The sequence below is a fragment of the Pan paniscus genome, chromosome 12, assembly GCF_029289425.2.
Source record: "Pan paniscus chromosome 12, NHGRI_mPanPan1-v2.0_pri, whole genome shotgun sequence".
Lineage (NCBI taxonomy): Eukaryota > Metazoa > Chordata > Mammalia > Primates > Hominidae > Pan > Pan paniscus.
The window spans coordinates 115,706,366-115,733,961 of record NC_073261.2 but is presented as its reverse complement, the minus strand read 5'-3'; the positions used below and the strand labels follow the sequence as shown (position 1 = coordinate 115,733,961).

At 43.3% G+C, this 27,596-nt stretch overlaps 1 protein-coding gene across 1 annotated transcript; it reads right to left on the bottom strand.

Annotated features, from left to right (window-relative positions):
- Position 1: 1 nt before the first annotated feature.
- Positions 2 to 27,596, bottom strand: PDIA6 (protein disulfide isomerase family A member 6). Its single transcript, XM_003826969.5, has 13 exons — positions 27,413 to 27,596; positions 19,026 to 19,167; positions 14,261 to 14,318; positions 13,642 to 13,768; positions 9,674 to 9,780; positions 8,382 to 8,512; positions 7,307 to 7,421; positions 6,340 to 6,480; positions 5,493 to 5,577; positions 5,293 to 5,365; positions 3,875 to 4,033; positions 1,532 to 1,628; positions 2 to 933 (listed from the first exon to the last, which is right to left on the bottom strand). The coding sequence occupies exons 1-13, from the start codon at positions 27,429 to 27,431 to the stop codon at positions 865 to 867; spliced, it is 1,323 nt and encodes a 440-aa protein (XP_003827017.1). The 5' UTR covers positions 27,432 to 27,596; the 3' UTR covers positions 2 to 864.

Here is a 27,596-nt window from a genome sequence, read left to right as displayed (position 1 = left end):
GTTAGTGACAGTTGTATTTATTTTTTTAAGTTACAATAAAATGCTCTCAAGTCCTTTGTGCTAACAAATTCAAAACTTCATTTTCTGAATGTTTTACATAAATGCGAACTACCTGTTCGCATTGGTAACCTGCTGCTGTATTTCATGTCTTAACGGCTATTTTGAGGTTCATTAACAACATAGAAAGCCTTGAACTGTATAACCAGCTAGATTCCTTAATAATTAGTCACTAGAGACAGCCCAAAGACAAATATTGGGCAGGAAATCAGTTCTCACTGAGCCCGGTTTCCATGTAAAATCTCTGTTGTGGTGGGCATAGGTGGCACCATCTGAAGAAAAGAGGTCTTGTTTTTTGTTTAAAAAAGTTTGTGGGGAGGAAAGACATCTATGTATCACTTCAAAATATTGATTTACTGCTAAACATCACTCTGAATTTATGATGTGGATACTAACTTCATACATTTATCGGCATTGTCCAAAATATTTTATTCTTTAATGGAAAAAGCCATTAATATTCAAATGAAGGGATCACATTAAAAAAAACCCATACATAAGAAACAGCCTCCAAGAACATTCAAGCAGCAGTCAGAGAGAAAAATGTTTCGACAGCCAAGTTTTCTTCAAAATATTATGTGACAGAATACGACTCAATTCACCGGCTACAACAATTCATAGAATTTTTCAATGTTTTCTTGAGATGCAAAAGTTCACTGTTGCAGTGTTTTCAAATGACCAATCAAGTACTACTTCTTGGTTAAAAGGCCACTGGTAGAGTCATCTGAGTGTAGAGAATGTCCCTTCACTGCTGGAAAAATCCGCTGGCTCCCAAGAAAAGAAAATGGTCTGAAGCCTCTGTTGTGGCTCTCACAACTCATCTTTCCCTAAGTCATCAAGCTCCACATCACTGAGGTCAATGTCATCCTCCACGGGAAGCTGGGAGACGACAGAAAGCCACTGTTAGATCTGCAGAAGGGGACACCCTGGAAGGTCAACATCTCATTTTACAGAAGAGCGACTCTCTGGAGCTACTCCTGCTACAATCCAGGTTCTCCTCAGTCTGACTCCTACCCTGACCTTCGTACCTATGATTATACGGATGGAAAAGCTCAGAACTCAGGTGAAACATTTCAACATCACATCACTCACCATTTTAACACTGGAAGCCACTGAACATGTCCTTTTGAGGAGGGTGGGACACAACAGTACAGAAATAAGTGCTAATTTCAAAGCTATCATTTTCTATTTTTCTAAGATAACGTAAATGAATTCCAGGTTAAATGTTCACTTTAAGGTCATAATCAGGAAAGCAACCTTACTACTGAAATGCATCTTGGCTGTCAAGAGTATCAAATGCCATGCAGCACTTAAACTTGTGCTAAGGAAGATGAAGGGTCTTCAGAGAAGAACCTCTTAAAAGGCCCACGGGTGCACCAGGGCTGAGGTCTGATGGGAAGGACTTGACTCCAGGTGCACAGGCTCAAGAGAGTAAACCAGGACTGCTGCCCGCACAGCTTCCCTCCCGGGCACTCACCTCGCCATCCCTGCCGTCCCAAGGCTCTCTCTCAACGATGGTAGGGAAAGCCCCGCCTCCTACAGGTGCCGTGGAGCCACGCCCAAAAGAGAGCTCCCTTAGGGAAAAATGACCAAAACACACACACACATTTACAATGGACTGCTGGTGCAGAAGAATAAACAACTTTAAAGATAACAGTCTGCCTACTTTGTTTATGCAGAGGCATTTCTTCTCTCTTGCTGCACTACATTCCTCAGAAACACCTTGAGAACATTATCTTTTTAATCACGGACAACATTACAACCAGATTCAGCATTCCCAACTAAGCCCCCTGCATCAGATAAAGTCAGTTGCTATCAGTAAGTTTTTAAAAATAGCAGAGCATTTGCTGAAATACAAATTAAATACATAAATAATTATCAAAGTTGATCTAGAACATGGGCTGCCTGCGAGCTTTCTAAGACTGCTGTGAACCTGTACAGAGGGAGCATATCAGAAGTGAGGCGACTGGTTCCAGTGGGCTGGCAGAGAGCAGGGTGCATATGTGCATAAACATCAGTACTTGAAACATACCAGACCTGGTGTAATCTGGCTGTTGGGAAACCAGAGCCAGAAATACTGTGGGCACAAATATTTAGAGTTCACCAAACAACTCATAGAATAATAGAGCTAGACTAACAATCTATGGCACCAATGGGCTAGAATAAGCAAACCTATTATTAGAAAAAAAAATTACATGAGATATATTCACATTCTGACTTCATGATTTAATAAATACTACTCTATGACAATCACAAACTTAAGCAGTCCACAAACTTCTTTTTCTTTGAGACCAAGTCACGCTCTTTTGCCCAGGCTGGAGTGCAGTGGTGTGATCTCAGCTCACTGCAACCTCCACCTCCTGGTTGTGCCTCAGCCTCCCGAGTAGCTAGGACTGCAGGCCTACGACACCACACCTGGCCTATTTTTTGTATTTTTAGTAGACATAAGGTCTCACCGTGGTGGCCAGCCTGGTCTCGAACTCCTTGCCTCAAGTGATCCGCCTGCCTCAGACTCCCAAAGTGTTGGAATTACAGGCGTGAGCCACCGCACCCAGCCTCACAAACTTAATGAAAACACCCCCTTGGCCAGGCGTGGTGGCTCACACCTGTAATCCCAGCATTTTGGGAGGCTGAGGTGGGTTGATCATTTGAGGTCAGGAGTTCGAGACCCGCCTGGCCAACCTGGTGAAAACCCATCTCTACTAAAAATACAAAAATTAGCTGGGCGTGGTGGCAGGCGCCTGTAATCCCAGCTACTCAGGAGGCTGAGGCAGGAGAATCACTTGAACCTGGGAGGTGGAGGCTGCAGTGAGCCGAGATCGTGCCAGCCCGGATGACACAGCAAGACTCTGTCTCGGGGGCGGGGGGGAAAAGAAAACACCCATTAACCATATTAACCAACTACAATGAGAGAGAGCTGGGCGGGAAGGAGCCACAGTCTGCCCCCCCCGGCAGAGGCTGAAGCAGCTGATCTCACAGGGCTTCCTCCATGCCTCCCACTTCACTACTCAAGGCAGAGCTGTGACTGAGGCGCCTGACTTTGGAGCCCCTACTCTCCACACAGCACACACACACGTCTCCACACAGCACACAAACTTCTGCGTCAAGTAGGAAGACTGGCAGCAAGAGCACTGCAGGCTTTCATGTACTGTTCTTCCTATTCATTATTCAACACAAGCCTCTCAACTACCTTTTGTGTGCTGAACATCTCTTATACAGCAGCTAAGAAATGAACGCGGAAGAAAGCAAGAATGGGAAATAAAACCTCTTTAGGTCAATGCCCTGTATTGCCTAAAAGATGATTAGGTGAGCTGAATAGCAGAGCAGGGTAGACAGCTCTGTATATTGGTTTTAGAACCTATCATGTTGTTTGCACACTGCTGGAGTAACTTAAGTACACCCATTTTCAAATAAATAACTACATTCCAAAGCCAAGTGCCCAGAAATGGAAACCACATTTACCCAAGGTCAAGATTACAATGCATATGAGGGTGAGGATGGACAGACAGGGCTGCCTCTAGCCCATATGAGACCTTTATGAGAATTAGAAAGAGCTCAGGGCCAGATGCACAGAATGGCACACAGGGCGGCCCGAGGGCAGCAATGCTTTCTCCTCATCCAGCAGAGTATTCCATGGAAAAAAGAACGAACAGGGAGACAATTTAAAAACTCTAATTTATAAACATTCAATTCTCTGGAATTAGTTTGCATTTTAAATTCCATTTATTACCTGGCTTATATATACCTAGTTCCAAATACAAACCTACAACAGAACCAAACAAACAGACAAAACAACAAACAACCTAAGAAAACAAATTACCTGAGAAACTCGTTGATGCCTTGCTCACTGAAGGAGCCCTTTAGCAGAGCAAATTTCATCTTGCGTGCATTGATGGCTGCCATGGCGGGGTACCCAAACCCTCCAATCCCCAACGCGGTCTCAAGTTCAGACTGGGCTCCAGCTTCTGTCCACAGCCACCTAGAAAACCAGACTGGTTTTTAGGGCAAATATGTCCTTTAAATTGCTCACGATCTAACTAGAAGATCTTAGAGAACAAAAGATCACGCTTCAGATATTTCGTAGAATGACAAATAAAAAACAAAAGATGAGTTTCTATATGGATTTTCCCTTTTTACCTGAAATCCCACCAATATCATTTGGGTTATTAAGCATGTTCTCGCGTTCTGTAGGCATCTAATAAACATTTGCTGGACTAATGGAGGAGGAGCAAGGTCATCGAGAGAGGGACAACAGGGGGCGCTAGGTACCTGGGGAAAGCAATGGATACTGAGGACAAGAAGCAAAAAGATAAATAGGAAGGAGGCTGGGCACGGTGGCTCACGCCTGTGATCCCAGCACTTTGGGAGGCCAAGATAGGTGGATCACCTGAGGTCAGGAGTTCGAGACCAGCCTGACCAATATGGTGCAAACCCCATCTCTACTAAAATCACAAAAATTAGCCGGGCATGGTGGCGTGTGCCTGTAGTCCCAGCTACGTGGGAGGCTGAGGCAGGAGGATCTTTTGAACCCGGGAGGTGGAGGTTGCAGTAAGCCAAGATTGTGCCACTGCACTCCACCCTGGGCAAGAGAGTGAGACTCTGTCTCAAAAAAAAAAAAAAAAAGGATAAAATAGGAAAGAGATACACTGTTTCGAAAATGTGCCTAGATCCAGTCCTTAACTCAGAAGAGAAGGAAACAATTCTATTTCCCCTTTCTCACCCAGCCTTCAAGTTCATAGTAGAATTCAGGTGCACTACTCCTTATGTGTCTGCCTGCTAACCTGGCACTCCAATCACCATTTAAAACATGATTCCTATGAGAAAAATGCATGTTGTGCTGACAGCCCTTCATTCCTTCTTTTCCTCCCATGATAAAGTTTTCACATCCTGAATAAAAACATATAGCAGAGCAGGCCGGGTGCGGTGGCTTACACCTGTAATCCCAGGACTTTGGGAGGTGGAGGCGGGTGGATCACTTGAGGTCAGGAGTTTTGAGACCAGCCTAGACAACATGGTGAAACCCTGACCCTACTAAAAATACAAAAATTAGCTGGGTGTGGTGGCGGGCGCCTATAATCCCAGCTACTTGGGAGGCTGAGGCAGGAGGAAAAAAAAATATATATATATATAGCAGAGCAAACATAGAACACAGCTTACAAAAACACGGGGGAACCACTCTCAAGAAAGCCTATAATCAGCTGTTCAGATGACACTCAAACAGTAAGCTCAGTAACTTACCCCCACATTTTCTTTTTGTATTTGTCTGCCAACTTCAGAAGAACTTCCAGATAAGAATTTCTGCCTGCAGCTCCTGATTTAAACAGACAAAGTTTTTTAAAGGTAAAGATAAAGGAGTCCATAAAATTAATCCATTTAGGAAGTATTCTCAGAGCATCTAGCATAGAACAGCTAAGGGAAATCATTTCCGTCTGTCTTACCAGTATCAAGGATATGGGGCAGCACAGCCACAACACAGAGCTGGTGCTCCTCACACGTCCTCTTGGCAATGTCCTCGTTGATAATCTGTGGGACCCAGAAGACAAGGGACGATCAGGAGGCTGCATGATACAACACCTAAAGGTAAGCTGGCAAACAAGACCTTCGCACCGTCACTTTCATTGAAAACATTTCTCCCACGACTACTTCCTCGTATGGAAACACCCGGAGCCATGTTCTCTAAGAGGAGATTTTTCTGCTACTGATTCTTAAGCCTGTGGAAGCTGTGGGGGTGGGGTGATTAGCACACATACAAATGTCTTTGAAATCGCAATGCCTGGACACAGCCTGGCTCTGCCACTTACTTGTTTAAATAGATTATACTTACATGTATCATATGTCTTATATGTTTAACACACTTGAGGCTCTGTGCCTCAATTTCCCCATATATAAAATGGAGATAAAAACAGTATCTACCTCTCAGTGTTCATGTGAGAATTAAATGAAAAAAACAAAACAAAACAAAACAAAACTATATAAAGACACCAGAACAGTGCCTGTTACATGATTAGTACTCGATAAATGTTATATTACTTTGAGAATGATAAGCAAGAGTGATTGAATACACTCTATCTTTAAGAAGCTCGTATTTCTGTTCAGTGTAATTATTCTAATGCTAAAAGTTATGAAAAGCAATTTATCAGACTTTTTTTCCATTTCAAAGTATAGAAACCACTTTAAAGAGAGTATCTTTAAGGGCATAAAATGAACAGTGTGTCACACTGCTTTAACATTCCTCACCATCAGCTAAAAAAGTTTTCTGGACTACAAGCAGTTGAAGCGGTTTACCTCAAGCAGCTCAGGAGGTGGGGCGTTATCAGAAAACAAATCAAGGGCCCGGGACACGATGTCGGATCTTGTCCGCCCACCGTCATAATCCACAGGAGACTCGCCTTTCTGAAATATCTTGATTGTAGGAAATCCTCTAATCTATTAAAAAAAGGTCAGAGGATAAAATCCAATTAACACTTAATGCAAAATAACACAATCTTTACAGTTTCCAAAACCACCTTATAGGTAATTTTTTTTTTTTTTTTTTGAAGCAGTCTCACTCTGTTGCCCAGGCTGGAGAGCACAGGTGCAATCTCAGCTCACTGCAACCTCTGCCTCCTGGGTTCAAGTGATTCTCCTACTTCAGCCTCCTGAGTAGCTGGGACTACAGGCACGCACCACCACACCCGGCTAATATTTGTATTTTTAATAGAGACGGGGTTTCACCATATTGGCCAGGCTGGTTTTGAAATCCTGGCCTCAAGTGATCCTTGGCCTCCCAAAGTGTTGGGATTACAGGTGTGAGCCACCACTCTGGCCTTATAGGTAATTTAATGTAACAAAACTGTTCTCCAGACTGCACAGATTTCAAAGGAATGACTCACAGAGGTCAATTATCAATCAGGGAGTTTTAACAGTCTGTGAAGTTTAGCCCAATCATATTCAAGCCCTGGTATATAATTAACACAAAGTACCTGCTCTAGAACAAATGGACCAACTCACAACAGCCATATGAGCAACTTGAATAAGTCTGGGCAAGCTGAAACCTCACATTAAGTATATACCAGAAGCAGTGTGACCTTAGGGGGAAAAGTTGACAGTCCTGAGTTTCAGACTTGTTATAACAATAAACTGACTTTATCTCTTCACTTACAAAATGGTTTAAACATCTCCTTTACTACCTCATAGGGAGGGCTGGAGTATTGGAAGAAGTAACGAAACACCATGTATTTCACAATGAAATGAGCCTTATAAGTATACTCACCCCGTATCGGGAGGCCAGAACCTGATTGACTGTAGCATCCACAGCTGCCAGTTTCACTTTTCCTTTCGTCTGCTCTTTTACTTCTGAAGCTGCGGCAGCCCACTCTGGCTCTAGGCTATAGAAAAATATTCGTTTTGTTTTGTTTCTTTGAGACACGGTCTCTCTCTGTTGTCCAGGCTGGAGTGCAGTGGTGCAATCATGGCTCCCTGCAGCCTCAACCTCCTGGGCTCAGGTGATCTCATTTCAGCCTCCAACATAGCTGGGACTACAGGTGTGTGCCACCACCCACTGTTAATTTCTACATTTTTAGTAGAGATAGGGTTTCCCCATATTGCCCAGGCTGGTCTCAAACTCCTGGCCTCAAGTGATCCACCTCACCAGGCCAAATACTTGCATTTTAACTTGCAGCCCAAACACCTTTCTTTTCTTTTTTTTTTTTTTTTAAGATAGAGTCTCCTTCTATTATCCAGGATGGAGCGCAGTGGTGTGAGCTTGGCTCACTGTAGCCTCTGCCTCCCACAATCAAGAGATTCTTGCACCTCAACCTCCCAAGTAGCTGGGACTACAGGCGCATGCCACCACACCCAGCCAATTTTTTTGTATTTTTAGTAGACATGGGGTTTTGCTATGTTGCCCAGGCTGGTCTCAAAGTCCTGACCTCAAGTGATCCGCCTGCCTCGGCCTCCCAAAGAGCTAGGATTACAGCTGTGAGCCACCATGCCAAGCCTATACTTTTTAACTGATCTGTGCATTTCTGCCCAATCCCCAATTATGTCACACCTAGAAAACATTTTTTGTGTGGCTTTACTAAAGATACAATGCTACCCTTCACATGAGCTTCCCATTCCACCACTGCCCCTAAATCCAGACATGAGCCAGTCCCTTGTTAATCTTTGGCAATAGGAGAGTGGAAGCTCTTGGCGCTAATGTCAATGTTAATATTCACTTAGAGTCAGAGTTTTGCTGGAAGAGATCTTAGTGGTGATCTATTATCTAGTTCAGCTCTTTCAAAATAAGCTAATGAATGTACTGAAAACACTGTGAATGAACAGACTACTTGGTAGAAGGCACTTACTTTTTGCAGTGTCCACACCAAGGAGCATAGAACTCAACCATCCAAACATCTTCACTGTCCAGAACATTCTTATCAAAGCTGTCGTCTGTCAGCTCAATCACATCCTTCTTACTTGAACTATCACTTCTGCCCTGTCATTTATGACATTAAACATCAAACAATTTGGCCAAGAACACTTTTCCTGTTTTAAATAATAACATTGCTTCTACATCTTAACAAAGTTTTAGGGTTTTTCTTTAGTGAATAAAATAGTGAAAACGGTTGTATTCAAATTGGGTACATTCCTCAGCATTATAATTTTTGCTTGGCAAATAGTCTTTTACTTTCAAGTAATTATCAATACATTCAGTACAACACATAACCTGTACCTGAATGCCGTCACCAGCTATTTTTAGAGAGAAACCTCAACATGGCTCAAAAAACCACCTGAACAGCACTGTTCTAATTCAGACTCAAGTACAGCTGCTGCTTCATCCTAGGATGCTATGTTACATCTTTCATAGACAAAGTCCCTACCAGTCAACAGAGCTAAAAATAACACTTAATCCTTTTCTTTTTTCGAAGAATGTTCTTCAGTACTAAATCTAAGAAGCAGTCAGCATTGCTTTCTGTTGCCAGGCAGGGTGCAGGGGGCCAGGCAACTATGCTCATTAAATGTCTAAGTTTAAAATAAAAGGCAAGAGCATGAAATCTCTGGGTAAGCTCTGAGCCTGTATAAAGAAGCTAGTGTAACTGGTCTCCTAAAAGTAAAAGCCCATTTAATATTATATATCTTCAAGTTTGTCTTTTCACAAGAACATCAGTGTAAGCTTCACATTTCATACAAGGGCATGTGAAACACCAATCTGCTCCTCTCTCTCTCTTCTTCCCTATCCATTTGTGTAGGATTTTCCATGGATTTGGGGCTGACTGCCACAGATACAGGCCAAGAGGTAATCCAATCTCATCATGGTTTGCCAAAGCCTACCTAGAGGAAAACCCGTCCATCCCATCCCCACTCTGGACCTACAAGTGCCATGGGATACCAGCACGTGGCTCCTGGGCCTGGTACTTGGACTGCAGGTGTGGCAAGAGGCCCTGGGACTGACTGGCTTTGGCAACAGCAATTCTGAGGCCAAATGAGCAGGCTGGAGGGCTGGTTCCCTCTGGGATCGGTGGATCCAATCCTCTATTATTCTTTAATTGAGAGTTCACCACTTTAACATACTTTTAAAAACCAACTATCTTATACAAGGAATCCACTCTGGCTTCAAAATTATGACACATTAAAAACTGACATTTTATGGTCTTACTTGTTTTCCAGAACTGTATCCTCCGCTCCGTCCCCCGAGGCGATCCTTCACCAGCTGGCGCAGAGCACTCAGCGCAGCATCTACAATGGCTTCACCAGTTCTGCCACCTACAGGAGACGGAAGGTAGGCGGTCCTCAGCCCGGCCTTCAGCAAGTGCCTCATCTGGCCCGGCCCAAGACTGTGTCTTTACCTCACTGTCAGCTTCACCAGGTGTGACACAGTTCTAACACATGTATCTCTGACAGAACACACTTTCTCCCCACAATGCATTTTGCACTAGACTTAACACTTGGAAAACCAATTCCTTTTCCTTTTTTATTTATTATTATTATTTTTTGAGATGGAGTCTCACCCTGTTGCCCAGGCTGGAGTACAGTGGCACAATCTCAGGTCACTGCAACCTCCGCCTCCCGGGTTCAAGTGATTTCTGGCTAATTTTTATATTTTTAGTAGAGACAGGGTTTCACCATGTCAGCCAGGCTGGTCACAAACTCCTGACCTCAAGTGATCCGCCCACCTCAGCCTCTCAAAGTGCTGGGATCACAAGTGTGAGCCACCGTGTCCAGCCCAATTTCTCTTCTTAAGTTTTACGTAGTGTGAACGAAAACTCCCTGCTCAAATACCATCTCCTAATGAGAATAACTCACAAATGTTTACCGAACATGAACATGGATGAGTAAGAAGCTTAATATCTAGCTGGGAAAGCAGGGGAATTTCCCAAATAAAAAAGGAACAATTTCTGTGAGATACCAGATAGAAAAGATGGAAAAAGTAGGTATGAGGTGTCTTTGAAGCCAAGTAACTGGAAACCATTCCAGGCTTCTTTTTTTCTATCTTGCTTGAAACAGTTAAGCTGAACTTAATCCTAATATAAGTAACAAATCTGCATTAAAACTCAAAGAGGCAAGATGATAATAGTCTTTGGAAGTTCACCAAAAACTTATTTGCTCAAGACAGTCAGGGGCTATTAACTAACACAGAAGTACTGGAATAACATATGCCATCTGCTTTCTTCAGTTTAAAGGCAAAACTAGATCTAATAGAATCTCTTTAGAAAGTTCATTTTCTGGCCAGCTGTGGTGGCTCACGCCTGGGATCTCAGCACTTTGGGAGGCGGAGGCACGTGGAACACCTGAGGTCAGGAGTTCGAGACCATCCTGCCCAACATGGTGAAACCCTGTCTCTACTAAAAACACAAAAATTAGCTGGGCGTGGTGGTGGACATCTATAATCCCAGCTACTCAGGAGGCTGAGGCAGGAGAATCACCTGAACCCAGGAGACGGAGGCTGCAGTGAGCCAACATCGCGCCACTGCATTCCAGCCTGGGTGACAGAACAAGACTCTGTGTCAAGAAAAAAAAAATCTTTTTTTTTTTTTTTTTTAGAGTTTTCTCAAACTCCTGTACTCAAGTGATCCTCCCACCTCAGCCTCCCAAAGTGCTGGGATTAGAGATCTAAGGTGTGGCAGCTGGCCTTTTTTTCTGCCCAGGAAGAGAAACTTTTGAGAACACACCAGACCTGACACAAGAAACAAAATATAGGCCGGGTGCGGTGGCTCACGCCTGTAATCCCAGCACTTTGGGAGGCCGAGGCAGGCGGATCATGAGGTCAAGAGTTCGAGAGCAGCCTGACCAACACGGTGAAACCCCATCTCTACTAAAAATACAACAATTAGCCGGGTGTAGTGGTGCATGTCTGTAATCCCAGCTACTCAGGAGGCCGAGGCAGGAGAATTGCTTGAACCCAGGAGGCGGAGGTTGCAGTGAGCCGAGATAGCACCACTGCACTCCAGCCTGGGCAACAGAGTGAGACTCCATCTCGAACAAAACAAAACAAAACAAAACAAAACAAAACAAAAATATCCACAAAATATATTACAGCAACTCTCAGCATCTATTCAGATAATCTTGCACTGTATCGCTGGCTGAGCCTACCAAGTATGTCACTTGATAACACAGAAGGGCAAGGCCTCAACATGAAACAGCCTCTGCTCCTTATCTATGTCAGGTATCTCCGTCATCTGAACCACTGCCCCTTCCCCGAGTCTTTATCTGGACATATGCCAAATCATGAAGTATACTAGGAAAAAAACTTTTCAGCGTTTTGGGCCATACTGTCTATTGCAACTACTCAATTCTGTTGTTCCAGTGCAAAAGGAGCCAGAGACAATATGTTGACAAACAGACAGGGCTGTGTTCCAATAAACTAAATTTATAAAAACAGCAGCAGACTGACTGCACTAAAAACATGTACATTTTCATAAGTGAGGAAAACTAAAACAAATTATTATTCAAAGGCAGAAAAGCAGGTGTTTACTCAGGGGAAAAGAAAGTCTCTCCCTAGAACTTTGGAGCTGGGGAGCCTAGCAGAGACAACGTGTCCAAGGCCACATCTTCATCTTCAGACGAAGATGAAGACGAAGATGAGACCTCCAGCCTCGAGATTTGCCAACGACACATATTTACCAAGTATTTGTCTCATATGCTTTATGTGTACTATTTCAATTAAGTTTCTGGTACCTTAAAATAGGTTTGCACATCCCCATTATACAGAGAAGCAAGACACTAAGTACTGTTTAGTTACGACGCTGGAGTATGGAGAGGCTAGCAGCCAGGCAGCCAGGATGGGCTGCCTTCCCAGCTCACACACGACAGATTCTGTACCCCTCACCCCTACCTTCCCTGCCTTCTATTAGCTGGACTCAGGCAAGTCACCGATGACAGACAACTCTTTTACTATGATGTTGATGCTGCCACCCAACCCATGAGCTGGTACTGCTCACATAAAGCAAAACCTAAGCTGACAAAGTTCAGTCACTCATATGTTCCATATAAATCTTCAACAAAAACCTTTACCAAATTAGTCATAATTTCAGCTTCAAACAAATTATGCCCAATACTTTTACTAGCACTATGGATCTGGCCCAACTCAGCAACTCTGACTATCTTAAATAGAATAATCTGTTTGTGATATCTTTTTTTTGAGACGGAGTCTCGCTCTGTCGCCTAGGCTGGAGTACAATCTCGGCTCACTGCAAGCTCCGCCTTCTGGGTTCACGCCACTCTCCTGCCTCAGCCTCTGGAGTAGCTGGGACTACAGGCACCCACCACCGTGCCCGGCTAATTTTTTGTATTTTTAGTAGAGACAGGGTTTCACCATCTCGATCTCCTGACCTCGTGATCCGCCCATCTCGGCCTCCCAAAGTGCTGGGATTACAGGCATGAGCCACCGTGCCCAGCCCGTTTGTGATATCTTAATTAAATAACAAGACAATTCTCTAAGAGTGTGGTGCCTGTAATCCCAGCTACTTGGGAGGCTGAAGTAGGAGGATTGCCTGAGCCTAGGAATTTGAGTCCAGGCTGGGCAACATAGCAAGACTCTGTCTCTTAAAAAAAAAAAAAAAAAAAAAAAAAAAGAACAGTGTGGCTGAAATAACATTTAGTCTTGGGAGGGTGAAACCTGAATTCTATCTTTAGTTGCCTCAGTGGCTCACAGCAGACACTAACAATTTACTTATCTACAAAACAGAATTTGTGGTATCCATTTATTATTGACAGTTTAGGAGACTAAGACTCTCAAATTACAGAGTCTCCTTTTCCATAGTGGTATGTTAGACCCTTCTCCTACAGTAAAGGGAAGAGAGATTAGAGCAAGAAAATACATGTAGATCTTTATTAAATACAAGTGACTGTAATGAGAAAGACAACAGGGTAGCACAGAACACTATTTTCTATCATTGCTAATGTAGCATAGACCTAAGCAAGCGTTAAGTGATGAGACAAACCTGTGTGACACACATTTCATCTTCAGAATGACTCAGAGGGTATAGGAATCACTGTGTACCATTTATAGATAATTCAGGTACAATGAGGTTGAGAACCTTGCAGGTAGAGCAGGTTCTCAAGCTTGTTAAAGAACAGTAGGTTCTTGTCTACCAGGGGAATGAAGTAGCTAGGAAAAGTCCTTACCTTGGTAATCTTCTGGTCTGTTTTTGTTGGATCCAAAAATCTTAATGGTAGGAAATCCCTGAACACCATACTGACCTCCTAGGGAATGATGCTTATCTGCATCAACTGCACCAACTTTGACAACATCCTGTGGAAATGTAAAAGAAATAACAATTTTTCCTTCCGTTAAAGCAGACTGCACAAGAACTCATTATCTGCTTCATACAGACTCAGAAAAAGGTAATAAAGCACAGGGTGCAGTTTGCAATCAGTCAATAAGGGCTTTAGCCTTGAACACCAGAAGAGAATCTAAATGGAATGATGGGGGAAATCAAAGCCCATGGAGGGAACTCTGCAGCTCAAAGAATTGGCAGGGCTGAGAGTAACTGTCATTTATCTGGGAAACACAATAAACAAAAACAGGCAATGTAAACATTTAAATGTGTATTATCCCCTTGTTCTCAGTATGATTTTGACAACAGAACCAGTATTTTCAACTCTGATATGCAAACTAGCTTCCCACTGAACATTAAACCATCTGCATACTTATTACTTAAACATACACAGGTGAATATGGACATCTTGGAAACTTACTGTAAAAAAAAGTTTTGTAAGCCTTTTGCATTCCTAAGAAACTTACTTTTAATGCAGTTGCTGCTTTCTTCCATTCTGGTGTTAATCTTTGACAGTGACCACACCTTTTGGGGGAAGACAATACAAAGCAACCATTAAAGCCTTTGATTCCCAATTCAAAAAATTCAAAAATTCAATTAAAAAACCCCATCAATGGTCTATTGAATGAGATGCCTGCAAAGAGGACAAGCACAAATAAAACAGGATCAAGGCCGGGCACGGTGGCTCACACCTGTAATCTCCAGTACTTTGGGAGGCCGAGGAGGATCACTTGAGGTCAGGAGTTTGAGACCAGCCTGGCTAACATGGTGAAACCCCGTCTCCAATAAAAATACAAAAATTAGCCAGGCGTGGTGGCGCAAGCTTGTAATCCTAGCTACTGGGGAGGCTGAGGCACAAGAATCACGTGAACCCAGGAGGCAGAGGTTGCATGAGCTGAGATCATGCCGCTACACTCCAGCCTGGGCAACAGAGTGAGATTCTGTCTCAAAAAATAAAAATAAAAATAAATAAGTAAAATAGGATCAGCAACCTGGATGAACTCACCATTTTATTACTTACAACAATCACTTTTCATATCATCCTAATAAAAAAGCTTCCAGCCGGGTGCAGTGGCTCACGCCTGACTTTGGGAGGCCAAGGCAGGCAGATCACTTGAACTGAGGAGTTAAGACCAGCCTGGCTAACATGGTGACACCCTGTCTCTACTAAAAATACAAAAATTAGCTGGGCATGGTGGCACACACCTGTAATCTTAACTATTGGGGAGGCTGAGGGAGGGGAATCGCTTGAACTTGGGAAACAGAGGTTGCAGTGAGCTGAGATTGTGCCACTGCACTCCAGCCCGGGCAACACAGCAAGACTCTGTCCAAAAAAAAAAAAAAAAAAAAGCTTCCGAATTACTGCTCATCACATTTAAACTCTATAATTTACAACTCTACACCTCAACAAGCCCTTTAGAATCTAGCTGGTCCAATGCGCTTCACTGTGTGGAGCTGAAAGCCTAGGCAAGATGCAGATTCTTGGGGTCCACAAACCCAAACTTCCTAGTGGAAGAAGTGCATTTTATTAAATTCTGTTAGTGATTCTTAAACCTACTGGGGTTTGATAGTCTCTAGTCCAACTTTTTAATTTTATATATGAGGTATCTGGCCCAGATCAACTATGCCTATATCTCAATACTCTCTGAGTCCGGCAAATTGCTTCTGGACTTAGAAACACATGCATAAACCCACGTTAGTGAGCCTAACAAGCCGAAAAGCATGACGTGACACCACAAGATGGTGATGTGAGTGAATGACTGAGGTGGGGGGAGGCAGGGAAAGCGGAAGAGAGTGGGGAGAGGAGGAGAGAAGAGAACACAAGGAAAAACAACCTTAACCTTGCGGGTACTATTATTGGGAAATACAACACAGAAAAGCGCTTTTAAGAAATTACATGTGCGTAAACCTATTAGCCCTTACCACTCATTGAGGTTGTAGGTAGCTATACTGTTTATTTTTATTGCTGTGTAACATTCACTGTATGCAGACACCATAGTTTATCCATTGGTGATTTGATGCATTTTTAAAAACAAAGTAAATTCTCTTCTAATTAGGTCTCTAAGGACCAAATGCACAAATGCTAGGTGCCAGCACCATGATGAAAACACTTATAGATGATTTCATTTAATCAGCATGAAGCTGAGGGCAGGTCCTCTTGTTATTTCATTTTACAGATGATGGAATTGATGTTGAGAAGAAATTTACCCAATATCACAGCCATCCAGTGTCAGAGCTGCCTGACAAGTTTTTGATTCCAAATACTACAATCATACAGGTAGAAGTTGTAATTATTATGTAACAGTATTGGGGCCTAAACTCAATCCCAATATCTGAAGTTAGGGTCTATCGGGGGAATGTCCTGAAATGCTACTTCTACATATTTACATACAGTATGTTTTGTTGTTTAGGTGAGATACTAAAAAATTCAGAAGTCAGATTTTTACAGGGTTTTGTGCCTCTTTAATTTAGTTTAAGAAAGGAGGACTAAATTCAGAGACTGTCAGAGTTCATCCTCTCTTCTATTTGATCTGCGCATACATCATAATGCCACATACATATAAATATGGCATACAGTCTACCCAGGGGTTCTGCAACTGGGGTCCAGACTCCCAAAGGGCTGGTGGATAAAAATTTAGGGAATCCCTTTTAGGAAAAAAAAAAGAATAAATCTGAAGCCAAAGTGGCCTTTTAGGAAAAATTTAGGGGAGGGAGTCTATGAATTTGGATGAAAAAAAAGTCTTTATTTTCACTAATCTGTAATCGAAATTTAGAATTTCCTTACGAATGTAAACAACACTCCACAGTCAATTATTGTGACTTTATCATGAATGAAAATCACAGCTGTTTTCATGATCGCCACTACAGTTGTTGCAGGTATCTTCAAACATCATTTATGCCCATCACTATTCAGAATTATTGCAGCTGTCAAGCCTGCTGCTGGATCTTGGTACCGGTTTAGCATCTCTATTCTAAAAACCCACAACCTGAAATGTTCCAAAATCCAAAACTTTCTGAGCGACAACATGACACTCACAGGAAACAGTCACTGGAGCATTTCAGATTTTGTATTCTCAGATTAGGGATGCTCTACAGCTAAGTATTATGCAAATCTTCCAAAATCTGACACTTCTGGTCCCAAAATCAGAAACACTTCTGGTCCCAAGCATTTCAGATAAGAGATGTTCAACCTGTACTTACTGTTCTTGTAAAGTACTACATTAACATCCAAATTTTAATATTTCAATAATCATATTTCCATACTTTAGGTTTTTTTTGCGATTCTATAAGCTTTATTTAAACATGTAAAGGTTTGATTTTTTTTTTAAAGGAGATCTTTTTTTTTTTCTTTTTTTGAGACAGGCTCTCACTGTTGCCCAGGCTGGAGTGCAGTGGCACAATCACAGCTCACTGCAGCTTGTACCTCACAGGCTCAGGTGATCTTCCCACCTCAGCCTCCTGAGTAGCTGGGACCACAAGTGCACGGCACCACGTCTGGGTAATTTGTTTCTTTTCTTTTTATTTTCGTAGCGATAGGGTCTTGCCACATTGCCCAAGCTGGCCTCGAACTCTGGTGCTCAAGCAATCCACCCACCGGGGTCTCCCAAATTGCTGAAATTATAATCGTGAGCCATCATGCCTGACCGTAAAAGTTTTATTATAAGAATCCAAGGCCTTCACCAAGATGCTAAAGGAATCCAAGCACAAAAGGAAGTTAAAAAGCACCTGCCTGACCCAGTGCAGTGGCTCACAGCTGTAATCCCAGCACTTTGCGAGGCCGAGACAGGCGAATTGCTTGAGCCCTGGAGTTAGAGACCAGCTTGGACAACATGGTGAAATTCCATCTCTATAAAAAATACAAAAATTAGCAGGGCGTGGTGGTACATGCCTGTAGTACCAGCGCTGGGGAGGCTGAGGTGGGAGGATTACCTGAGCCTGAGAAATCATGGCTGTAGTGAGCCGTGATCATGCTGCTGCACTCTAGCCTGGGAGAAAGTGAGACCCTGTCTCTCAAAAAAAGCGCTTGCTCTAATCAGACATTCAGTCACCCAAACACCACAGAGTAAAACTCTGCCAGTGTAATAATGATTAACTAGTGGATCTAGATCCTGCCTTCTCAATTATGCTGTCTTGCAGAGTTTTCTCTTGTATGGTCGCTCTCAGAAACAAGGTAAATTACCTATGCCATATATGATAAGCTTGTAAAAACCACATACAGAGACGTTTAACAATACAACAGTTTGTACAATTACTATTTATGTATTTGCTAGTATAACTGAGCTAATCCACACAGAATTAGCATTTGGACCGAACACATAAATACCAGAGCCTTCAAAACAGTAAAGGCATTAGGTGGACAGGACGCACAATGTGGCAACATCCACTTTGAAAATAGAGCGTTTTTACCTCCATTTGCTACACTGAGCATGAAGTAAAATGGTCCATGAGGACTGGTGGTTAGTTTCTAAAACTTAGTTTCAAAGAAAAAAGTTAAAGTGAGAAAGGAAAAAGTTTCATCAGGCATACCCTAAAATGTACCCATCAGGTTCTAATATCCCTCACTTAAGCTTACAAAGCCTTGTTCACATGTCAAAGGACTCCTTGGGGTTTCAGATAACCACACAGTTCTTCACAGACACACAGCTGGCTAGGGTTTGGTTCTCCTCTCAGGATACTTGTGGCCTGCTGGTTGACAGCAGAGACAGCCTCATATACATCTTGCAGTTTCCACTCTTCTATTTGGTGTTTTTTTGCATTAAATGCTTTAATCACACAAATAACTAGTGCAATGTTGTACTTTTGACTGTATATAATTTTGTGCTGTTAGTTTCAATGGTGATTACATTTTTACCCCACAAGGGTTCTTCCAGTATTGAATGTAAGGTAAGAAAAGAATTTTTAAATTAAACCAGATTTTCTAACTACATTTTTTCAGGAAATAATTCTCTTCAAGAAACAGAATGAAGTTAATCACTGGCCCCTCCATTTTCTTTGCTCAAGATTCCTTCCTCATAAAATCAGTTTTCCTTCCACACGCATCACCTCATCAAAAGACAGGTCTTCCTTAACAACAGACTAGATACTTTGCATTTCCCATTTCCCTCTTCTCTACTTCTTTTAAACAAACACTAAGCTAAACTAGATGTCTTAATAAAATCAGATTTTTATACAGCATTTTCTCCAATTTCAGAAAGTACTATAAATAATCTACAACTATTTTATAATACTTACCATGGAGCATAGAATTCTACAAGCCACAAACTATCACTCTGAATAACTTCTCGGTTGAAATTTGATGGAGTTAATTCGATCACATCATCACTAGAGGAATACAGACCATTCACTGCCAGAAAGAAGGCACAGCTCACCAGACCTGAAGATAACAACAAAAGTGCACCATTAACAGCACTGTTCATGCTTTGACTGGAAACCCTGGGGAACCAGAGTCCTCTTCAACTGACCAGGGCCCTTCACACAGGAGGACGGCCTAGCTCTGGCCCATCTGCCCTTCCTGCTGCAGTCGGAGCCCCTGGAATTTCACTCCCATTGCTGCAACGCTGAGCAAGACAGGAACGGACGGTCCCCACTCCCACTCCTTGGGCTGCACTGGAAAAAGGCGAAGCATTATTCTTAGTGGCTTTCATGTATCAATGTCTTTGTTCTTTACAACCGCTCCATGAGGCAGTACTACTGTCATTTTATGGCATGGACGCTGAAAAATTGGGAGGTCACTTCTGCCTGTGTAACCTTGGGCAATCATGTAGTAATCATTCCTCATGTTATTCAGGTGCAATTATTAGCACATTCTCTTTATTAAAATATATTTTTGAAGGGGAAAATAATTAGTGTCTCTTCCACTAGATTGTGACTCTTTCAAGGGCAACGGTAATTTATTTATTTATATTTTGAGATGGAGTTTCGCTCTTGTTGCCCAGGCTGGAGCGCAATGGCACGATCTCAGCTCACCGCAACCTCCGCCTCCCAGGTTCAAGCAATTCTCCTGCTTCAGCCTCCCAAGTAGCTGGGATTACAGGCATGTGCCATCACGCCCGGCTAATTTTGTATTTTTAATAGAGACAGGGTTTCTCCATGTTGGTCAGGCTGGTCTCGAACTCCTGACCTCAGGTGATCCGCCTGCCTCAGCCTCCCAAAGTGCTGGGATTACAGGCGTGAGCCACGGCGCCCAGCCAATGTTTATTTTTATAAATAGTTTTATTTCTCTTAATACTATCCATAACACATTATCAGAAACACTGTTCATGTGAACAACCTTATAAAGACAGGATACAGTGTCGACTGTATTGCTGACCACACAGTTCTGACACATTGTGGATCAAGAGCATTTTCATTAGCAACTCTGGAAACTTACATGCAATTTACAACAATAATTTAGGAAAACAAATTCTGAACTGACTTACTAGTATCTTAAGAACCCAAAAGTTCTCTGAAATGGCATTACTATCAAAATTTCACCTTTTAAATTTACATATACAGTCACATCCACAGGGTCAAGGAGAGAACACATATATGAGGGTGGTCCTGTGGATTATAATGGAGCTGAAAAAATCCTATCACCTTGTGATGCCTTGATAACTCTGACCCTGAGTAGACCTAGGCTAATGTGCGTGTTTGTGTCCTAGTTTTTGTGTGTTTTTTTTTTTTTTTTTGAGACGGAGTCTTGCTCTGTCACCCAGGCTGGAGTGCATTGGCGCTATCTCGGCTCACTGCAAGCTCCGCCACCCAGGTTCATGCCATTCTCCTGCCTCAACCTCCCAAGTAACTGGGACTACAGGCGCCTGCCACCACGCCTGGCTAATTTTTTGTATTTTTAGTAGAGATGGGGTTTCACTGTGTTAGCCAGGATGGTCTCGATCTCCTGACCTTGTGATCTGCCCGCCTCGGCCTCCCAAAGTGCTGGGATTACAGGCGTGAGCCACCGTGCCCGGCCCTGTCCCCTAGTTTTTGACAAAAAAGTTTAAAAAACTAAAACAAACTTTAAAAACGAAAAAAACCTTACAGAATACGGATATAAAAGAAAATACTGGCCAGGCGCTATGGGTCATGCTTGTAATCCCAGCACTTTGGGAGGCCAAAGCAGGCAGATCGCTTGAGCTCAGGAATTCAAGACCAGCCTGGGCAACATAGTGAAACCCCCTCTCTAAAAAAAGTACAAAAATTAGCCAGGCATGGTGGTGCATGCCTATAGTCCTAGCTACTCGAGAGGCTGAGGTGGGAGGATCACTGAGCCCAGGGAGATCGAGGCTACGGGTGCAGTGGGCTGTGATGCGCCACTCACTCCAGCCTGACAGAGGGAGACCTTGTCTCAAAAAAAAAAAAGAGAGAAAATATTTTTGTACTGCTGTTTTGTATAATGTGTTTTAAGGTAAGTGTTTTTACAAGAGCCAAAAAGTTAAAAAAAAAAAATTTAAGTTTAGAAAGTAAAATGTTGACCAGACGCCATGGCTCACACCTATAATCCCAACACTTTGGAGGCCAAAGTGGGAGGACTGCTTGAGGCCAGCAGTTCAAAACCAGGCTGGCCAACACAGAACAGCAAAACCACATCTCCTAAAAAATAAAGAAAGAAAGAAAAATGTTACAGTAAATTAAGGTTAATCTATTATCCAAGAAATAAAAATTTTAGAGCAACCCCCAGTCATGCAAGCTGCATTCATGGTAAATGTCCTATACAGGTGTACTATTTTTAATCTTTTATATCATATTTTTACTGCACCTTTTCTATGTTTAGATACACAAATGCTTACCATTGGGTTACAACTGCATACAATATTCAGTACAGTAACATGTCGAAGAGATTTGTAACCTAAGAGAAATAAGCTATACCATGTAGCCTAGGTTTTTAGTAAGTTATGCCATCTAGGTTTGTATTAAGTACACGCTGATGTTATTCACAATGAAGAAATCGTCTGATACAATAGAAATTAAAGAAATTTCTATTCCTGTCTTTTCAGCATCTCTGAAGTTGATCATAATTCAGATCACATCTCTTATGTTAAGCAACACATGACAATATACAAAAATTTGCTAATTACCTCTAGAACAAGGTAAATAATGGAATATCCTCAGACTGTTCTTGACTTCAACAAGGTTTTCCTATTTGCATCATGCTGGCTTTTGGATTGAAATAAATACACTTTTTTATTTTTTTTGAGAGAGGGTCTTGCTCTGTCACCCAGACTGGAGTGCAATGGTGCAAACACAGCTCCCTGCAGCAGCCCTGACCTCCTGGGCTCAAGTGATCCTCCCACCTCAGCACCCCCAGTAGCTGGGACTACAGGTGCATCCCTGGCTAACTTTTAAATTTTTTGTAGAGACAGGGTCTCCCTGTGTTGCCCAGGCTGGTCTCAAGTGATCCTCCTGCCTCTGCCTCCCAAAGTGCTGGGATTACAGGTATGAGTGACCACGCCAGGCCAAAATATACTTAAAATGTTAACAAAATTTCTATCTATTCCTGTCTTTTCAGCATCTCTGAAGTTGATCATATCATTTCTTCCTTTTAATTTGTTGATATAGCAAATTATAAGTGAGACTGGCCTGTGTTCTCAAGTAGTGTGTGTACATGCCATCTTAGTTACATTTTCACATGCTTGCTTCATAATTAGAATTTGGAAGATTTCAAATGGACCTTTTTGGAATAACTAAATGGTACACTTCTTCTGGAAGGAGTGTACACCATTGTTCATTGTTTTACTGCTAAATCCTCCATCATACAACACGTTCAATTTTTCAAATCACTTTCAAATATGTTAGATCACTTAATTTTTGACAGCATTACTAACTAGAAAGTAGGAATTATCCCCATTTTGTAAATAAAGGTCTAGACCAAATGGCCCATCTATGGTCATACATATAAGTGGCAGGGCAGCTCTCCATTTCCAAGCTTTTCCTATTACACCATGCTGTCTTTTTAGTGCTCAAGATAAAGTGGTTCTGTATGCTATAGGTATGAATGAACAATTATGGTATTCAAGATTTACACTGCATTTGAATCACAGATATAGCCAATACTGTAAGAACTTATAAAACTGTTAATTTTACTAATAGTGAAGCCACTAAAGGCTTATCATTCAGAGGAAAGAACAGATTTATGCTTTCTAGAAGGAGTATTCCAGTTGCCATGTGGAAGGTGGATTGGGAGAATTATCCAGAGTGGTGTCACATAAACCAAGATACATGTGGAAGGGGCCACACTAACAAATGCTACTGGGAGATAAAGTAGCAAAGACTTAAAACCATCTACTGATTGGATTTAGTGACAAAGAAGTCACTGGGAGCCCTGGCAGTTGTGGTGGAGTGAAAATAACAGGCATGCGGTCTGCAGAAAGTTGGAGAGAATATAGGTAACTCTTTAAGCAGGTTTCATTATAGAGACCAGAGGCAGGCAAATGCAGAAAACAAGGAAGGTTTTCTTTAAAGATGGGAGTGATCTAGGAGAGGAAGACATATGCAGTGGGAGAGGCCAAAGATAAAATACAGGGAGTATCTGAATAAAATGCCCAGAGTCAGAGGAGGAGCGGGAAGCCAGTCAGTGATGGAGCAGCCTTTGATAGGATGATCTCCTTTTCCATTTCAAGAGGTGGGAAAGGATGCCTGTGAATGGACGCCAGGCTAACCAAAGCGGGCCTGCTCCCTCAGTAACAGCTTATCCAGCATGATAGCCACTAGCTACATGTGGCTACCCCAAACTAAGATATGCTGGTAAAAACACACTGAATTCTGAAGACTTAATGGAGGGAAAAATGTAATCTCATTATTTTTCTTTTTTTTTGAGACGGCGTCTCACTCAGCTGCCCAGGCTGGAGTGCAGTGGTGCAATCTTGGCTCACTGCAACCACTGTCTCCTGGGTTCAAGCGATTCTCCCGTCTCAGGATTACAGGCATCAGCCATCATGCCCGGCTAATTTTTGTATTTTAGTAGAGATGGGGTTTCACCATGTTGGCCAAGCTGGTCTTGAACTCCTGACCTCAGGTGATCCGCCCACCTTGGCCTCCCAAAGTGTGAGGATTACAGGCGTGAGCCACCGTGCCCGGCCTCAATATTATTTTTCATTTTGAAAACACATGTTGAAATGATCTTAGATATACTCAGTAAATATATTAATTTCACCTGTTTCTTTTGGCCATTTTAAATGTAGCTACTAGAAAATTTAAAATTACATATATGTTTGCATTATATTTCTATTGGATGGCACTGCTCATTAATCTTTTCACTGCTGCAGAAAAGGTGAAGTAGAGTTTGACGTGTTTAACAAAGCCAAGTAAATCAAGAACATAAGCACTGACAGTCCTAACTCTGAATAAGCTTGAAAGTAAGACTAAGGCTGGGTGTGGTGGCTTAGGCCTGTAATCCCAGAACTTTGGGAGGATGAGGCGGGTGGATAACCTGAGCCAGGAGTTTGAGACCAGCCTGGGCAACATGGCAAAACTCCATCTCTTGTAGAGAAAAAATATAAAATACAAAAATGCAAAAATTAGCTGGGTATGGTAGGGTGCATCTGTAGCCGCAGCTACTCCAGAGGCTGATGTGGGAGGATTGCTTGAGCCTGGGAGGCAGAGCGAGACCCGGTCTCAAAAAACAAACAAACAAAAAAACAACAAAAAATAGGATAATCTTCTACAGAGATGTACTACTTTTAAAGAATTTTATCTTTTTTGTAAAATCGATATGAATTTGGTACTTGCTCAGTACACTGAGCCTATTGTGAAACTTTCAAAAATGGAAAAGCAAAAGAGTAAGTTACAGATATTTTCTACTTAAGAATTTTAAAATTACTCCAATGTAACCATTTTTAATGGCTGAACCATTTAGTCAATCCACTACTGACTGAATTTTGATTGTTTCCAGTTTTTCACTAACAGCCCAGCACGGAAAATTCTTATATTTTCCTCCTCCCCTCAAACTAGTATGACTGTTTCAAGAGAAATTCTTACAAGAGAGATCTGGGAGTATGGCTAACATTCTGAGATACCTGTCACACTATGCTCCAGAAACTGGGGTCTTTATTTCTGGCGAGACAAAACAGTAACACTTGCGTGACTCTGTATCAGGCATTTTTCTAAACATTTTGCATATATTAAGTCATTTAAGAACCCTATGTGGTATGTGTCATGGTGCCCATTATTTCACAGACCAGGAAACTTTAACACAGAAAGGATAACTTACCTAAGATCATATAATTAGATAGACCCAAATTTCTAACCGAAGGGCTGGAGAATGCAGGGGTATAATCCACAGAGCATCATTAGGTAGACTGTGGCAGAATTAGGTACTTTCACTTCTCTTTGCCAATCAAGGACAGCAATAACGTCAGTCCTCTCCTCTTCATGCTATTACAAGCAGGCTGCAGTCACCAGAACAGACCAGGGTTTTTCACCTTAGGAATGTGCTTCCCTTTCCGTACAAAGACGCTCTTTACTGACCGTATTAAGATAGACTTGGGTTATTCTTTTTTCTAGTAATGGTGAGGGACCTTTGTTTGTCTTTAAATTTTGCCTAGTTCTCACAAGAGCCTCCTCTGCTTGTACACGGCTACCCAATGAAAATGCTGTGTTGATTAAGGTTTGAGACTAAAATTCCTAAAAAGGCAATGTGACCTAGCAGGGTTACAAGGAAACCTAACATACTACTGAGAAAGAACAGACAAAAGATGTGGACATTCTGAATGCATAAAAGTAGCCAACAACTACCTCCAACCCCCAAGAACACAAAAAACCCTGGGCTCACTTAAGATGACAAAGTAGGTCAATGCTGACCAATGACGTTCTGTTTCTAAAATTCACATCACCATTCCACTCAGTGATAATGAACACCAATGGGAAATTGGACCATCCGAGTGAGTGTCTAGAATCTCTGTGAGCAGATGGCTCTGCCATCTGTGGTTTTCCATTCCTCCATGGCAGTTAAGGATGTTATAAATTCACATCAGTAACATCTCTGTCCCACATCTGCTAGGAGGAGTCTACGGTCCCAGAGCAGTCATCTAGAAACCAAGAGGTTTCCCAAAAAGGCTGCCATTTATTAAAATGAGTTAATTAATAGACTCACGGACTCTTTCAGGGTCTAGTCTGAATTCACTCACAGGAAACTAAACAGACTAAACTCTTTTCCCCTCATCTACTCTCTCCACAGTAATATGGCAAATATTTACATCTCTTTAAACATGTACTAGCTGGGCCAGGTGACTGACACTTGTAATCCCAGGATTTTGGGAGGTTGAGGAAGGAGGATCACTCGAGGCCAGGAGTTTGAGACCAACCTGGGCAATACAATGAGACCCTGACTCTACAAAAAATTTAAAAATTAGCCAGGTGTGGTGGCATGTGCCTGGATCCCTTGAGACCAGGAGTTCCAGGCTGCAGTGAACTATGATGGAAACCCTGCACTCCAGCCTAGGAGACAGAGCAAGACCGTGTCTCAAAAAACAGAAAGACATGTACTAACTCATTAATCCTCAGGACAACCCTAAGCGAGTACTATTATCAGTCCCTAAAATGGTGAACACCGTTGAAAAGGCACTGGCACAGAGTGGTTAAGTAACTTGTTCTAAGTCACAGAGCCAGTAAATAGGGGGAAGGTGGTCTGAGGCCAGAGCCGAGGTTAAGGACTCTCAGAGCCAAGGCTGTGACCAAGGCGAGCCCGGCAAGGACAGGACCCTCGGCCTCGCCCACTAAGAAGCAGACTTTTACAGAATTCCTAAGACGCCGGGTTCCATTTCGTTTTTAAGGAGTCCGATCACATGCGAAGCGCCCCTGCGTCTTAAGCCCAGCTTTTGGAAGGCACTGTCCCTTTCTAAGGGAACTATGGGTCCTTATTTCAGGACTGAGATTTAACATTTCAGTTTTTTGTTTCTGAGACAGAGTTTCACTCTTGTTGCCCAGGCTGGAGTGGCGCGATCTCGGCTCACTGCAACCTCCGCCTCCTGGGGGTTCAGGAGATTCTCCGGCCTCAGCCTTCTGAGTAGCTGGGATCACTGGCGCGCGACACCACGCCCGACTAATTTTGTATTTTTAGTAGAGACGGGGTTTCGCCATGTTGGTCAGGCTGGTCTCGAACTCCTGACCTCAGATGATCCACCCGCTTCGGCCTTCCAAAGTGCTGGGATTACAGGTGTGAGCCACCGCGCCCGGCTTAACATTTCAGTTTTTAAAAGTAGGAGCTGCATAAAACAGGTGGCAGAAACAAGCTGCAGTGCAGGAAGCCCGCCAACCTCCGTCCCCACGCACGAGTTCGAGAGAAGCCCAGAACAAGCTCCCCTGCGACTCGCCGGGAATACTGACCCCCTCCCCGGGATCCGGCCGGGGCTGGGCTCCGCGGCTCTCCCGCCCGGCCCTGGACCCCGCGCCCGGCTCCAGCGCACAAGGCTCCCGCCCCCCGCGGCTGCGGAAGCCCCTCGCCACGGGCGCCCGAGTCTCCCGCGCACCCGCACCTCCGCCGGGGCAACCTAGCAGCTCCTCCGGACGCCGAGGCCCGCGCCTCCCGCCCGCCAGGCCCACTTCCGGCCGCCTGCGGCCGCGGCCCGCCGGGGAACGGCCTAGAGATTCGAAACCTTTCAGGTCGACCCCAGCTCGCCCGCCTCCCTCCGCCGGCCCGCACCTACCGAGCACCAGGAGAGCCATGCCGAGCGCCGGGCTACGTGCAGTCCCCACCGCAGCCGCCGCTTCAGCCCTGCAGCGTGCCGCACGCCGCGCCCACGCGCCCACGCGCCCACGTCCCGCCCCAGGCCAGTCCGGTGGTCCGAGGGGCGGCCGCGCGGGGGCGGGCCGGAAGGCGCTCGCCAAGCC

Bases quoted from the DNA above. Each gene is read 5' to 3' on its own strand.
- PDIA6 (XM_003826969.5), bottom strand. The intron at 5,366-5,492 runs GTAAGACAGACG...TGTTTAAATCAG, and splicing joins GCCCCATATCCTTGATACTG to GAGCTGCAGGCAGAAATTCT. The intron at 4,034-5,292 runs GTAAGTTACTGA...CTGGTTTTCTAG, and splicing joins TACAAAAAGAAAATGTGGGG to GTGGCTGTGGACAGAAGCTG.